General features: G+C 37.1%; 1 protein-coding gene across 4 annotated transcripts in view; it reads left to right on the plus strand.

Moving 5' to 3' along the window:
* The window catches only part of LOC135476430 (DENN domain-containing protein 5B-like), a 58594-nt gene that overhangs the window by 20713 nt on the left and 20728 nt on the right, over positions 1 to 17153 (plus strand). For 2 of the 4 annotated variants that reach the window (XM_064756460.1, XM_064756483.1), the window contains exons 3-9: positions 8104 to 8644; positions 9315 to 9440; positions 9800 to 9984; positions 10529 to 11330; positions 12020 to 12170; positions 12710 to 12800; positions 15566 to 15601. In XM_064756460.1, the coding sequence (XP_064612530.1) occupies positions 8104 to 8644; positions 9315 to 9440; positions 9800 to 9984; positions 10529 to 11330; positions 12020 to 12170; positions 12710 to 12800; positions 15566 to 15601 (1932 nt within the window). Of the gene's footprint in view, positions 1 to 8103; positions 8645 to 9314; positions 9441 to 9799; positions 9985 to 10528; positions 11331 to 12019; positions 12171 to 12709; positions 12801 to 13653; positions 13681 to 15565; positions 15602 to 17153 lie in introns of all 4 variants that reach the window. The other 2 variants (XM_064756468.1, XM_064756475.1) reach the window with 2 other exon arrangements.

A 17153-nucleotide genomic window follows, 5' to 3' on the forward strand; every position in this document is an offset into this window, starting at 1 on the left:
GTCAAGGATGTTTATATTTGTACTGAACAACCAGGATCTGCTATCAAAAGAAATGTGAGAAATGTTCCACAGATGTGTATAGGAGCCTGGAAGCTACTTAGCAGAGCGCTCAGAGATGGGGGGTAACAGGTGCTTGTTAGGAAACTTTTTACCTGTTTGAACTCTTAGTACTTCTTGTACCATGGATACCGTAAATAACTTAAAATTTTGGCCAAAAAAAGTGCATTTTTGGAAGGCAAATAAATGTCTTATAATATTACTTGTGGTGCTGAAAATGACGTATTTTCTCTATGATATCATTCTGCTTTCCAAATAAGCCGCAAAATACCTTTCTAAAATCGAAACAAACTCTCAGAATCAGGCCAAAATGAGGAAGAGTTATGGATGAAATCTTAGGTGATTTAGGGCATTCATGTGGAGACACAATATTTCGCAGATGTACCAAAGATGCAAGTATACGACTACCTACATTTTACTTGTCTTAATATTCAAGCGCCATAAATACTCATGTGAAATCACAAGTTTTCTGTAAATAGCTTTCTGTAAATACACAGCTATATATATGTGCTGATAGTAAACATCTGATATGTACAGAGAGATGTATTATGAGTAAATGTATCATGGAGTTCGGGTATGGTGTTTTGATGAAGAATGGCAGTCAGGTTATCCATGACTTGTTTTCTCCAGTGTCTACATTATATTATGTTACTACAGGGCATACATTTACATGCATAAATTAACTTTGACAATAAGGGAAGTGTCCTAGTTGCAAAAGAGAAGTGTGCATAATCTCTCACCAGCATATATTGTGCATGTTGGTGGCTGTTGTGGTGGCTGTACTTTTTTTTTTTTGGTGGATGGGGGTGGGGGGGGGGCCTTTTCTTGGTCAACATCAACCTTTTTCCATTATGTGAAAAAAAACTAAACAAAATGATCTCTCCAATAATTACATGTAAGGGAGCCTCAGTGAAATAGAAATTGGAAAGCATATGTACAAATGTTTTCTATTAGGCTTATCTGTGGCTTTTAGTGAGGACATACATTGTATAGCAAAGAACATGTATAATAGTTTCCCCAAGTTGCTTTCTGTGGCTCCATGCATATGTCTGACCACAAGTATTGAAGCGGATAGATGTTCAAGATTAAAGCAAGATAAAATGCCAATGAAGTAAGTAAATGTATACAAACATCTTACATGTAGATCACTAGTCTAGGCACTGTAGAAACATCACACTGTACTTGCATCGTAAGTGATGAATGATGTGATGGATGAAATATGTGATAGATGAATTATGTGATGATGGATGAATGATGTGATGGATGAATGCTGTGATAAATGAATGATGTGATGGATGAATGATGCAATGGATGAATGAATACATCAGTACATGCTAAGGGACACACTTCAAACACAGTCACACAGTTTGCCTTTTCAATAGACACATGTATTATTTTCTTCTAAAATCACAGTTCACCAGAAATGTAGTATATCTACTTCCAGACTGGCATTGAGCCAAATGACGATTTTAAACAGTGGATAACATGAAATGCTTCTGTTTTGACTCACATTATGTTACAGGAATGTTCGTTTTAATAGAGTGAATTTGTAACACAACTTAAACCCTGTAAAATGGCCAGAATAGCACTTTTACTTTTTGTATTAAAGCTCATTTTCTGCATGTATGTCTGTCCACATATTGCCAAGGTGGTGTGAAGCCATAATCATTCATTCTGTGCAGTACTCGTAGTCTGCGTGAGCAACCCGTCGATGGTGGTAGGTTTCCCTTGGGCTCTGCGTGGTGTCACCCTGCCATAATCGCGGCCGCTGTGGTATAAGTGAAATAATCTTGAATATGGCAGAAAACATGGATCAAATAATTAAGTAAAGGAATAAACAAAGATATAAGTACATTGATTTAAGTTTTTACTAACAAATAAGTCTGATTAATATGTCCATTTATTTAAAGGTGAGTATCTTACCGCATCATTACGTCTCAAACTCTTCAGTCTATGATTACTACTTGTCTTTTGCTCAGTAACCTTGCACAATCATGGAACTTTTTAGAAAGCGGATATAAAGTTAACAGGCACCTCAGGCTGAAATTGTATTTTGACTTGTGTCTCTGGTGTAAAGGCTGTAAAGTTTTTAATCAGTGTGTGAAAGACGAAAAGAAAAAGACTTTAATAGATTTATTTAATAATGAGGTGTATCTTTTGAAGCACATACAGTATTTGTAGGTGTGAAATCAACTGGTATGTTATAATTATAAACAGGTTTTTTTTTTAAATTTTTTATGTACAATACCAGTGGAAAAGTCATAGGGTTTGATCTTAGCCAGGTCCAACAGAGTTTGACTTTCTATGTTTTGTGTACCATATGAGTATGAAAACAAATGTGTGTCTGTGTTTATATTGCTTTTGGCCCTTTCCCAAACTTGCCAACAATGTGTTAGTGAGGCCTGTCTGTAATAGAGGTTGGACCTGGGACATGTATGACCTACATGTACATGTATGCATGGTGTGCTGCCTCTGATACTTCTAATACTTGGAGTAAATATCAGAGTAGGAAGGACAAGAGTCTCTTTTGAGTTATCTCAGGCTAAAATAAACACCATGTCTCCACCAGTGATGGTGCTGCTCAAAGAAAAAGTCCACATTAAAGTGGCTGGATAAACCATAATAGATTTTTAGGTTTGTAGACCCAGAAGGAATGGGACAATTTGGTTCGCCTTTTAATGGCAAGTTTAAAGACGTGGAAATAAAAGTCTTGTCTTTGGCCAGGATTTGAAAGTTTGAACCCATTCAAATAGCCTTTTACAAGACGATTACATTAAGGTACAGCTTAATTGACATGATTTAATAACCTTATGGAGGCGCATTTACCAAGTTTTAAATTGTATATAAAAGTGCTCATTTTGTTATTGAGCATTATTTTATTTATTTATTTCATTTTGTTTATCACCCTACTGAAGAATTTTTCAGTTACACTACCGCTACCACCACTATTACACTACAATGTATTTTGCTTATATGTTTTCCAGTATCTGTAGTTTTGCCATTTTGTCATGTTTGTGCATGCAGCTGTGTTGCATATGCATATATACATGTCCTGTAAATCTTCGACCTTTTCAACCACTAAAGCACTTTTTTTCAGTGGAATTTATGCAATCATACAATTATTGTGAAAGTCATGCTTCATAAAACTGTGCAAATTATTTCTCTACACCTGATAGTTCTCTCAGAATGTTTCTAAATATCGGTTGCGCACATGGTTGAAGAATTAGGTACATGTATATAGATATACATTTAGTCTGGCTGGTGTATAAAATACATAAATAGTCGAATACATGTAGCAATTTGTTAGCAGAATGCATATGTACAGGTATTAATCACCACACATGTATGTCTGAACACAGTTGTTTGTGTACATCTGTATCATTCTCTGCATCAAGACTGATAATCTGACCAGGATAGTCAAAACTGAGCCCCGGGGCATGTTTGTGGTGTAAAGAGATGGAGACTATCAAATGTTCACCCCATGAAGCCACATGTACATGTATGACGCCAGTTGAGGATGGTTGGTGCCATTAGTCATCAGGCTGACCAAGGTTTTCTAGGAAGATAAGTTTATACATGCATGGCAGCTGCATATAGATTGTTAATATTTGTACTTTTGTCTTTTTTTCAAATTGCGACATTCTGTTGTAAATTTTCTACTATATTTTCAGAATCTGTCGTGATTTTCTTACTAACTGATTAACTACATGTAATGTTGAAAGAAGGAAGGAAAGAACTTTCAGACATAAAGTATATTGAGCTCTAATTATATTATACATCAGCAAACTTCTGGTTTATTATGGATAATACATTCATGATGGAACTTGAAACTTTCCCCCCCAGCTGTAAATAATGTGACACATGCACCCACACTCAATTCTCTTAAATACCAAAGGTGCATGAACAGATGGGAAAACTGTTGTTGTCCAAGATAAGTGTTAATGTCATCAAATCCAGAGACAGGCGTGGAGAAAGTATAAGCTTGCAGGCCTCAGTGGATACGCATCTATGGCTGTTGGTGAAGATATCAAGATATGTTTGGGTAATTCATTAAAGTCTGATCATCATACCATCAGACAGGAATTGCCCACAAGGAAAATCTTTATAATCCATGGCAAATCTTGTGGTAATGGACCTGTCATTTCTAATGATGAATCTTGCATCCAGCATGTCAGAAATCAAGGTTTGGGATAGATCTGACTGATGATTCCCCCTTGGGCATGAACTCACTGGAATTGCGCAGCTGTTGAATGGCCTTATTTTATTTAAAGCTCTTCTTCAGTACTATAAAAAAAAAGGAAAGAAAGAAAAAGCAAGAAATGCTTCAGATTCCAAATTTGTGGTCCAGTTGTGTCGAAATGAAGAAAAAAGAAAAAGATTTTTGTAATTAATGTGATTTGGCAAGTGGATGTGTTGATGAAATTGTAGGTTCTTCATTACTTAGGATGCAGTGTTCAAGGGTATTTGTCAGTGTAAGTGTGATTTAGAGTTGTTATCAAGAAGCTGTGTGAATGTAAATCCGCTAGTAATTACATTCATCTGACATTAAATTTTGATGCCATACTTGTACAAGAAGTGAGTGATCGAGGCTGACAAGATTACGTCCATCAAATCATACACTAATCAGAAGATTGTGGACATTTTGAGACCAGCAGTATTATTAATACGAAGAAAATATTAAATATGATGTAACATATGTACTGAAGTGCACATTCAGTGTACATATTCACTCCATAAAAGACCTATAGATCAGACGTGATTACTTGTTTCCCCATGGCCCACTCGCACTTCATTTTAAAATGGCCCGTTTCCAGATTAATTTTCGTTTTTTTTTTTGCTACAAAACGTGACAAATGAAGACTGGTCATCCTGAAGTGCAAGGAGACAGTGTTATGACTGGGTGATCTTGGGATTAAAAATATATGCATGCATTAAAACCTCAAATATCCTTGCATACACATTAACAGACGTAAACACGTGTATATCAGATTATAAACACTAGCTGCTTTGCTGCCGTGAGAGATGGTATTGTGACTTAAGTACATGTATAAAAAATATTGAAAGTAATATTGAAGCCATAAGTAAATAAACAATATCATACATGTGAGCATATGTGGGCAGCTAAGACCTGTCTAACATGTCTAATTAACACCGCATCTGTGTGGAAGGAACATTGGCTGAACAATTGTGGCATGCCTGTACATCGTACATGCTTCCATTAGTTACAAAGATGTCCAGCATCCAGTAGATGTAAAAATGATGATAACTCAATTACAAGGAAGGAGACTCTTCTGTGAACGAGTTGAACATGATTTATACAAAAACAGAGGAAAATTGGCAGATTCTTGTGAGCATTAGTATGATCCCCTCCAGAGATTATGGCTGGCGTTCCGCTCCCGGTGATTAGACGCGACCGTATTTTGGCACCATGACAGCACAATTCACCAGATCTAATAAAGAACTTCATTTTTTTGTTTGTCTGTCCACGGAGAAGAGATCTGTGTGGGATTACTGTGTACAGCAGCCCGAGTGTTATGTGATCACTCATGGAGGTTTTCCTGTAGATACCCTGTCCTCTATAATGGTGCTGTTGAGTACAGCTGTGTGATATGTTCCCTCTGCTTTTCAATTTGTGAACAGGTTTTACATGTAATATTTGCTTGCTTGTGACTTCCATTTTTGTATCCTGTGAAAATGCAATATTTTTGTAATTTGAAACCACTTTTAAGTAATTTTAAGCATTTAAAGCTAGATTAGTTTAAACATTTTTGTTGAACTAAATGTACTTTCATGTACATATAGAAATTTTATGATTGTCCTCCACCGCAAAAGCGGAAAGGGAAGTTGAAGATAAATCTTCCCTTTAGTCTTCCATCTATTCCATCTTCATCGTGAATGCGTACATGTCCATAAGTTGCAATTCAAGGCATTGTTGTCAAATTTTGAAGAGTAGTGCCTTGCCTTGGGGAAACAGTAGTTTGGATTTCCTCTGTGTTTTGTGAACCATAATAGCTGCTGTCACCTGGTAACCAAGCTGTGAATATGATATATTGAAAGGAATTGCCTTTAGACTTGGATGCTGCCTTGTCATCATGATGGTCATGATGGTGACGGTTAGAACAGGTTTTTGCTGCACTTTCAAATTCCAAGATGGCTTCCATTGGCTTTCTTAAATTATTTTCATCTTTGTTGGACTTCACAATACAAGAAACTGTTATTTGGATTACTCAATCCCCTTGATGCAATATGGATAATACCTGTCACTGATCTTAGAAACATGCAATTATTTGTGTATGACCTGTCATATTATTTCAACATGTTATATTGCTTCAAACATGTGCCTTGATGGGGGATCTGCTAACTAGATAGTTTTTGATATTATTTTTCAATTAACATAATGGTTTATTTTCATCTTTACCATTTTTTGTATACATTCTGCTTATTTTTGCTTATTTTATGAATATTTTATGATAACAATAAGCATCATAACGCAAGTTATTGTGAGAATGTTCTTCTTCTTCATGATACATGTTGTACGTCATGTGATGAATATTTTCCAGGAAGAAATTACACATATGCATTTTGTCCTCATATCTTTTGATATGGGGACCAAATTTTTGGAGTTTGACATGATATAAGCAGGGAAGAGCACAGATGCGTTTTCATATCGAGATGAATGATAAGGGCTGTGTTATTGTCTGTCTGACATGTTTCACTGACATCCTGGAGTTATTTCTGCAGGTTTTGACAGGTGGACTGGCATAGATCTCAACATGTGCTCAATGTTTGCTTTCCTTGTGCCAGCTGAGCTAACCATTGGATGGTGGTTTTTTAACAGAAGTAACTGTTTCTCAGACAGGCATCACAAGTTCCACAGATTTCCACTGGTAACAAGGGAAATAAAGCCAAGCAGATTTGGAATGTACACTTAGGCCATTAAATGTGTTTTTGAAATTAAGAATTATCATTGTTTAGAAGCATGCAACACACCATCGTGAAATACATGTAGGTGGGCTGGTATTATCGTATTAGGGGTTAAACTGAAGTATTTTTTTTATTTGTATGCATGGTTGCCGTGTGAAGTCCAATTTAATGTTTAATCGAGTAAAGTAACCTTATGACATACAGACAATATATTCCATGAGAAATTCATTGTTTAACATGCTACCATACTTAATATAAGTTGATAAGTTACTAGGTACATACGTATATAGGTAACTTTGAACTGAGAGAAATTTGGCCATGGATTGTCCATTTTGTGCACTGATTGCTACTGACTTTTGACAATTTCTGTAAAATTGAGTAGTCTTTTGTTTGTTTTGGTGGGATGGAAATGAGGCTTGCAGGTATATTCAGTGGTTTGCGTCTCATCAAGCAGAGTGCAGATCTTCTCTCAGTCTACTGGTGCAAACTCTTCCTGAAATAAAAAGCAAGAAAATTTGAATTACTCCAGATATAACTTACATATAAATAAGTCCTTTGGATTCTGATTGTGTGGATTTTCTTTGACCTTTTATAATATAATAGAAACACTGCCTGTGGATTACAGCATTGTGGTTGTCATTGTTTTTGACGGCATGTACACTAGTTCCTCAATCTTTTCACATATGAAAGGTCAACTGTCAGCGTAAATTATGCAGACTCTTAAATTGATTTTGAAGACAAACCTACATTGGTTGGGTTGGCCAATTCCAGCACTTCACAGAAAGTATAATGTGATCAGTCTACACAGAACAGTGCCTTCAGAATATGCTTTTACAAACATGAGAAGAAGGTTGAAAAATTATAGTAGGTCTCAATGTTCTACCAATGGCTCAACTAGAAAACAACACCTTCTTCAGATTGATTGCCCAGATAAGAAAGTTTAGCACCTTAAATTTCAGTACAAAAATACATTTGTTATTATCCTGCAGTTGTTGCTGTATGCTATCTTCCAGATGTTTTAGATGGGTTTTTACACTAGACTTTGTCCATTTAGTAAAGTACCAGTAGGCTTACATGTAAACTGTGTTGGTAATCCAGAGTGCTGTTGTTGTATGCTTGCAGCTCAGCTTACCCAAAGGGCTGACGTTCCGGACCCAGAAGCAGACCAGGGAGGCCATGTTCCACTCCTTCATCATCACCAAGGAGGACGGATCGCGTGTGTTCGGGTCCACGTTGACATTCTTCGAGGAAGTGAAGAACACGCGGATCTGTGCTGCCATGCAAACGTTACACGCCATGCACAAGGCGGAACTCAGCAATGCTCAGTCTCGGACATTGTACTCGCACCTCGGTGAGGAGCAGGAGCGCAGCCCACAGACGACCAGGCGCCGGCCCCCACGCGGGACCTCGGACAGGTTTTACGATATTAACAAAGACAGCTTGTACGTGACAAAAGCTGTGAGTCTGATCACACAATTACCGTTTGTGTATTGCTGCCGACACTTTCTCACTCAATTGTATGAAGCTATCACCAGTGAAAGCCCACCACAGCTACCTCTAGAGTGTTATATATTTAATATATTGTTTGAGGTGCCACTACCACCACCAGGGAGGAGTATGAAGTTCTTTGGGGTATCCTCTCCTATTTTCTGCCAAAGACCAAGTGAGTATAGCCAGTACTGGATTCACAAAAATGGTTTGGAGACATGGTAATGCTCTCCATGTTTCCGTGTTTCACACCTGATCTTTTCAGTAAGATCTTTGGATTCCAAAATATTAATTTAAAAACCTTTTTTGGTTTTACATTACATTAAATTTACATTTATTACCCTCTAATAACTTTAGAACAATGATTCTCATAACTCAAAACATAACAGAGTTATAGAATATTGAAGCAAAACCTTGAGATTAAATGTATGGATAGCCTTGGCTATATTTGCTTTTTGCGGTATATTTTTCCGCTGCCCTATAAAAGGTGTCGAGGAGACACGGAAAAGCTGTCTGTGTTTCTGGTCCTTGTGAACAAGATGAACAGTTCTGAACCAGTCAAGTTCACACTATACACAGTGGCTTGAGGTCAGCAAAGGGACAGTTTGCATTGATTTTCACCACTCAATCCAATGTGGCAGCTGTCAGCCATCTTGGATTTCATGGCCATGACTTCTCTTCAAGAGTTTAGCATTGCTGAGAATTGCAATTTGTCCCATAATAACAGAGGGGTGAGGGACCGGTCAATTACTGAACTTGCTGTGTGGAAATTGTTTTGGAAATATAGGGCAGACTATTTTCTTCATGCACTCTAATATTCTGTCTCATATCTTACTTTTTTTCAGGTGTAATTGAGTTGCCAGTGTTCGACTTTTCTCTCTGGGAACTCTTCAAAATTTTGGGCCTGGAAAATGTTTTAAAGTTGTTTACAAGTGTTTTGTTGGAACATCAAGTCCTCCTATACTCATCTGGTAAGCGGGCCAAAGAATGAATATATATGCTACAGATAACTTTATAGTAGCATGTTTATTGGAATCAATATTGGGGTACTGCATGGTTTTGCATACCTGTAAAGCCAAGTAGCATTTAATAGGATGGTGTTCCACGATTCCCTTCATGTGTGTGCGTTAATTACTGCATTAAATCAGAAAATCCATGTCATTCACATCTCATTTGTGTATCAGAAACCATATTAAGGTAAATGTTGTAGTCCATTATGTTTTAAGCTGAAGTTTTGCATTCATTTCTTGCACAGACAAGGTCTTTGGCAGCCTGGATGTTTTTTTATGTAGGAATTTTAGTACATGCAGGTGATTTTTGTTGTTTGTAGATTATCAGAGGTTGATGTTGATAGCTGAGAGCTGTACGAATCTGATGTTCCCCTTCAGCTGGCAGCATGTCTATGTCCCTATACTGCCCGCCTCTCTTCACCATTTCCTTGATGCCCCTGTACCCTTCATCATGGGCCTCCAGCATGGGCGTGAGGATCGGTCTCAGCTTAAACTGCCAAGTGAGGTGAGGGAAACTTTTACAGACCTCCATGTGGTCGTAGACATACATGTACATGAATGGGGCTTTCAGTTTCTCTAGAACACGAAACTGAGAAGAAGGTTCATGAACAGGATTTTGTTTATGTGTATTGCCATAATTTAATGCCATGATGTTGTGAAGTCACTATTATTAACCTTTAATATGTGGCCATTATAGTTCTTTACTTGGTGTGAATTTACCCTAGCTATTTGCAGTTTGGTCTATGAGTGGCTACATAATCAGCAAAACTGTCGCTCTTAATAAACTCGTATTTATATTATTATTAGCTCTCACCAATGAGGTTATTTTATTGTTTCAGTCTTATTCAACACACAGTGTTTTAAACTGGTTTCTTAGTGCGATTTGTCATATTGACATGTTGAATTCTATTTGTCAAAAGAAAAACGTGTCTGTTATTTCATACAATTTGTCGAATTCTGAAATATTGTGTGTCCTATATTTGTTCCATTTGTCAAGTTTAACAATAAATTGAAGTGTGTGAACATTGTTTTACTCTTCCTTTGTGCAGGCCAACATGTGTTTTGTGGACATTGATGCCTGCAGTGTTGAAATCCCAGAGTTCTTACCAGCGTTCCCTTACAAACAGGAAATCATGGATGAACTGTCTCAGCTTATAGCTAAGTACCACCCAGTGTTAGACAAACCTGTCTCTACTAACAGCTACACCCAAACCCTGGGCAGGTACAAGAGACTAAAGAGCCATGACCCTGACACTAATAGGCTGGGGAAGGTAAGCAATGGTAACACCACCCCCCAGTCCCCAAGCAAACTGCAGGTTTTACAGCAGAGTGAGGCTTGGGCACGCATAGCAGCCATCGCCAAGAAAACTGGTGTGTGGACATCACTAGAGGACCTTACGGATACCACCAACAAGAACATCACGGAAAAGGTTATCTCCGAACCAAAGGAACCCACCACCATGCCAGCCCGCGACCTTGACGAGCTGGCCTTCAATAACTGTGTACGGGAGATTTTCCTGAACTGCTTCGTTCATATGTTCAGGAATTACGAAGCTTTTGTTATTCAACCGACACAGGACATGGAATCTTGGCTTAACAATAGAGAGACGATGCACAACTTCGACAAAGCAGCGTTCCTCAGTGACCAGCCAGACGGCCATCTACCCTTCTTGTCCCCATTCACAGAGACACAGATGTTCGCGACGCTCATCGACAACAAGATAATGTCACAGTGGGAAGAAGCAGACACTTTTTTACGGGTATTCGAGGCTCGACTGAAGAGCCTTAGGGACAAGTACGAGGAGGGTCGTTCACCAGCTCTGGTTCCTTGCACAACCTTCAGGGACACAGGTAATACAGTTTGACTCTTAACGACAAGGCACAGGTTCAATCCTGGCCTTAGACAGGGAATTTATGGATTTCCCAGCTTTCACCATTTTTACGAAAAACAGTGGCAGAAAGCGATCTGTTACTGCTGTTGAAGACCTCTAGTTTTCCAAAAAGTCAGATCAGTACATCACACGTAAGAAACTTCATCAGTATCATGTCAAAGGTCATTGAATTACCCTGGGCAAAGCCACTTCATATACCTTCTGTACCTGACAAAATCTCTTATAAAATGGTTACAGAGGAAGGTTTTCCAGCAGCCTGCAGATGGTTGTGTGTTTCCCACAGGCTCTGATCAGTTTCCTGCCACCATAATGCTGGTCCCTTCACGTAGGCTCAGACAATAGCCTCCTTGGCATATTGCAAAATAAACTCATCAGCTGATTTGAGGCCAGTGAAAGTTGAACACTCACTATAGTCCAGTTGGTCTATTTAATATTTATCAACATTTAATTTACCTATGAGGAATACCTGTGTGCATGTGTTCATGTTCATCATGGAACCTTTTCATCATGCTTCACTTTATTTAACTGAAGGGCCAGTAGGTTTCAAAGGGGACTGTTCTTTTTGACAACTAACATTTTGTAGTTAAGGCATTGACCCCACCTCAGGGTGAAGTGGCTTCTGTATTACATTGTGGTCTGTGTTTACAGAAGCACCTTTAGAGAAGAGAGCCACCTACATTGACCACATAGCGACAAGGCCTCACATGCCCCCTATGCCATTTGAACACGCCAAACACGAGATGGGTGTTTTCCCAAACCTCAGTGCAAGTGTACTCAACTCAGAACCTATCTACTCAAAGTAAGTTTATGGCAATACAGTTTGATTGTTTCCAATTTCTGTTCAGCTTCTGCATAGTTTGAGTGCTGAGATTGTTATGCGTTCATGAGTGTACTGTGCATTGTTTGAAAATGAGTAGCCTGTTTATTCTAATATTTGGGAAACCTGGTCTGCTCATTTTAGCCAGTATATATGTAATTGTAGGAGGAATATTTACTTTCTTTTTTCCCTCATGGTTAGACCATCTGATGAACAACATGCTCATATGTTTACTTTTCATAAAAAAACTGGTAAAAGAATGTAATATTCTACTTTCAACACTACTGCTATCTGTCCCAAATTTTAGACCAATCAGGGTAACATGAAAACATTTGTGTTATCTATATAATTATATAGTGTGTACTTGGTGTCTCTTTTGCTGAAACCTGGTTTAACACTATGCTGTTCATTATTTTTAAAATAATGTTAAATATTTATTAGTATTGTATTATTTAACTATATGTAGACTTTATAGTTACAATTATTCACATTTGAATTTATCTTTTCTTATCCCATTGTAGGTCCCGTAATCGTGAAAATGCAATGTGGAGGAGAAAAGACCGTCTTTTACAACACTCAGAACATCTTAAACTTAATTCTGACCAAAGAGAGGTAAGAAAGACCAGCTGAAATAAATTTCACCTACTGTTTATATATATATGTGTTAATATACATGTTAAGAGACATTCAGGTTGATTTGAAAGTAAATGTTTAAAAGCTATCTTATTCCCAGTTTACATGGTATTCATTATTGCATAAATCACTTGCGTTGCTTTTGTGAAATATTAGTAAATATTTAAAAAGAGTTAATGAAAATAATAAATATCAATAAATACTATTTTTTTTCCCAGTAGATATATGTAATATTAACATACATGTATGTGTACGTGTTTTTCATTGTTTTTGTTTTATACTTTGAGGTGATTTCTGCAGATTGTGTAGACTTCAGTACTGCAGTTAGATATATCCAGGAAATAGCTTGACCGATATTTACATGTGTAACCGATGCTTGTTCTGTCATACACATCCATGTACATTAATTTCATGTAAAATCACGATCTAATAGAAAAAGTAATGGTGAAATTAAGAGAAAACAGTTTTATCAACCATATGAAAATTTTTGCATGCTCCTTTGTTAGAATTCTGGAATATATAGCCCAGATTTATATTGAGTAAACATGGATATACATTGTGTGAATTTTGCAGTTTGGAGGTTTATTTCCATCACAGTTTTACACATTTACATCTCTTGTTTGCAGATGAAGCAAAGCTGCATGTTAAATTTGTATGACAAGATTGTTTGTTGTGAAAACCTTGATCTGAGATGTATCTCTTAGTTTTTTGACTAGATGACTGTACTTGTGACGCTACTCGTATATGATTTGGCGTAATTCTGCATTATCTGGAATGACTAGTTTTCTTGTGGTTGGTTTTTTTTTGTCATGTGTTTTGCTTTTCTCCACAGTTGTTGAAGTTTAGACACAGTTACCATGTACGTATTTTCACCAGTGTCTCAGAACAACGGTTGTGGGAATATTCAAGCTAGACACACATCTATACCAACTAGCCAATGTTTTATGTTCATGGGGCTGATAGTTGTTCAAAAGTGTAGTAAAATTCATCTTGCTGGACTAAAATTCCAGTTGTAATGCCTTAGGAAAGTCTGGTATTAAAAGCTGGGGCACACCAGGCGGATTTTTTGGCTTAAACAATCGTATTTGTGAAATTTCTAAAAATCTGCCCAGTGTGTCTGCGCCAGCAGTGGCGATGGCGTATTTCACAGGCCATCTTTTCTGCTAAGAAATTCGTAGGTATCAAACATGTGAGATACCAGAGGAAAAATTTTGTGTGTGTCTTCTTCAGGGACTTTCCCAGGTCAACCAAGCAAAGCAATCACATAGCACTGAATTACATTGACCTGTGCCATTTTGTTTGTGTCACACGATTTATTAGGTCACATTCTTTTGTTCTGACCTGTCTAGTGTGTCTGCAACTCCGCTGCCAATATTGTGAGCATATTTCAGTGGCAGGAAAGGTTGCCCCTACAAGGGAATATATCCACCCAGTGTATACCCAGCTTAAGGTTTACCAGGAAGAGTTTTTACTACACTGTTGAACATTCAGTCCTAGTATCGTAATAACTCATTGGCCGCGCCATCTCGACTAATACCATTCCTCAATTTGTACAGGATTACTAACGTCGGATTGATTTCACCATGCACCTTTGAACGTTGATTCCATGCCATTTTCATCCCAGACATCATTGTCCATTTGTTTTGTTTAGGTCCCTTCATTGTTTTGTTGTCCCGTTTTGTTTTCTTACTTGTGGTCCCCTCATGGTTTTATGGTCCCTTCATATTTTTTTTTTCTTTTTTTTGGGGGGGGGGGGGGGGGCCCTTCATGGGTTTATGTTCCCATCATGGGTTTATGTTCCCATCATGGTTTTATGTTCGCATCATGGGTTTATGTTCCTATCATGGGTTTATGTGTGGTCTGATCATCAGCAGATGATGAGTATATGTTTTATATGTGGATATAAAACCATGAATGATGTATTTTGTTTCATTACAATGTGTGCAACTTGTGCATTGTATCTGCTTATCATTAAATGGCATGGAATTCTACATGTATGGTACATGTGTGCTGGAATTAGAAGGTAGTCCATGCACTCTAAACACTGGATTCGTAGGCAGACATGTACATACAATACATGTGCATGCACATATGATGTGCTTGTCAAACAAGTTCTGTGCCAGCATCATCAGTGAAAATGTGTACCAGTCATGTGCTGTAATATGATATGGAAATGTAGACATGTTTGAAGAATCTGAACAAGCCGTAGACCTGCGTACATGTACCTGTATTTTCTTAAAATATATGACATGTACATGTGAATGTGTTTTCTGAAAAAGTGTCAAATTTTCTCTGTCGATAATGTTTGTTGCAACTTTAAAATTAAAAAAGAAGTATCTGAATTATTTTACAATAATTTTATTTATTACAAGGGATGAATTGGCTGCTGAATATAATGCTTAACCATTATTAATCGTACATGGTATTAGTATTACTGAATATAAAGTTTTGACATGCTGTGTGAAAACTTCATTTTTACTGATTGATGTGCACAGATTGTTTATGCATTTACACATGTATGAATGTATGGTTTATGGCACTAGGATATGTACTTGTCATGGTGTGTGGTCTTGTGTGTAGTAACCCTCCTTCCCCTGTGTTGTAATATATGTATAGTTTGCACTGGTTATGAAGCCTAGCTCGCTGTCTAGTGGTTACATGGTGTTTCCCTGGTGGATAACTGGTTTTAAGCTCCCCTCACATTCAGCTAACCACTTGCGTCTTGTTTTCTTCCCTGTCTAAAGTTTGCAATCGCTGAGAAACATGCCAAACTTTGGCAAGTGAGTATGGTTCCTAAGTTGCTGGCAAAATCCCTTATATTCTTCACTCTATTTCACTCCTTTCGCTGATGTTTTTTTTTTCTTTTATTGTTTTCATTATTTTTTCGAATCTGACATTGCCAGGCATTTTTCTGTCTTCTGGAAATGACTATTATTTCATTTCTCATGCATATTTAATGTGATTATTGTTTACAAATATAAAAATGAATGCCAGCTTTGAAATAACAATTGTACCTCTATCTTTGTATACAAAACTTTCCTTACCTTTGTTTTTGCGTGCCTCTTTCGTAACAGTAAATTACATGTACTTTTTTAAGTCACAACTACTGTTGATCATTTAAAATCTATTTACTAGAAATTCTGCTATCGGTGCTAAGGGGAAATAAATCTTGCACAGGTAACCTATTTGTGACCTTACTGTGCATTTTCATGCATATTTGGATAGATTAAATAAATGATCATCAGATGTGTAATCTCTGCTATTTAATCATTTTCAAAAGCGTCTGCATGCATTCAGTTTGAACAAGGGTGAAATACAGCATAAAATAAAGAGTACAAAACACTCCTTTGAAATGAAGGCCCCATTGAAGTAAAAAAGAAAAAGAAAAAAAGAAAAAAAAAACTGCTGGTAATGGAAATTCATTACTATCCTGCTACAGGAAAATATTTACCCTTTTTGTGTTTATAATAAATCTGACATTGCAAGTCAACAAAGATACAGTTGTCATTGGAAAATGTGGGTAAATGACAAAATTTGAACCATGCTGTGAAGTTTATGAAAAACATTACCCCACCTGAAATAATGAAATGAGCACAAAAGAAAAAAAAATACAAGTAAATGTTGTAAAGCAAAAACAAAGTCTGAAAATCTGAAATGCAATGCACATGTATTGTGAAGAAGTAAATCTGTAGAATACAAATGTGGCAGTAACTTCTGCTGCATCTTACAAAACAAAACGGAGAGCGGGTTCCATCTAGGCCTACATATCTTTACATGTAACTCAACTCATGTTGAATCATTCAACAGAAGATGTCATAACAAAAAACGTTAGATTTTAGTATTAAAATATGTTTGGAGCATTGAACATACCATGGTAGCCTACATAGTACAGTACATAGGAAGGCCTGCCAGCTTCTGATGATAGTGGATTGGAGCCCGGTTTTCTCAAATGTAATGAGGACCGCCATCATATAAGTGAAATATTCTTAAGAATGGCGTATAACACCAATCAAATAATGAAATACACAGTACATGGCTGATTAATTGTGTAAAGATTTGTGATAATTTAATATAACAAGTGTAGAAGATTTATGTGAGCATACGTGTACAAGGCTTCATGAGCAGTATGTTCTGTGCCAAATGTTTGCTCTGCACATTTGTCTCCCCCTTGTTACCCATACCCGAGTTCCAGTTGACCATCCCATGTACCTATCTGTTAAGTGTATGATATATTTCCTGATCTGCTGCTAATATTTTACCTTCAAATCAACAATTACCTCCCTTTAGTCCATAATGCAGCATTGTGTATCGCATTATGATTTGATAATAGAA

This window comes from Liolophura sinensis, chromosome 1, assembly GCF_032854445.1.
Source record: "Liolophura sinensis isolate JHLJ2023 chromosome 1, CUHK_Ljap_v2, whole genome shotgun sequence".
Lineage (NCBI taxonomy): Eukaryota > Metazoa > Mollusca > Polyplacophora > Chitonida > Chitonidae > Liolophura > Liolophura sinensis.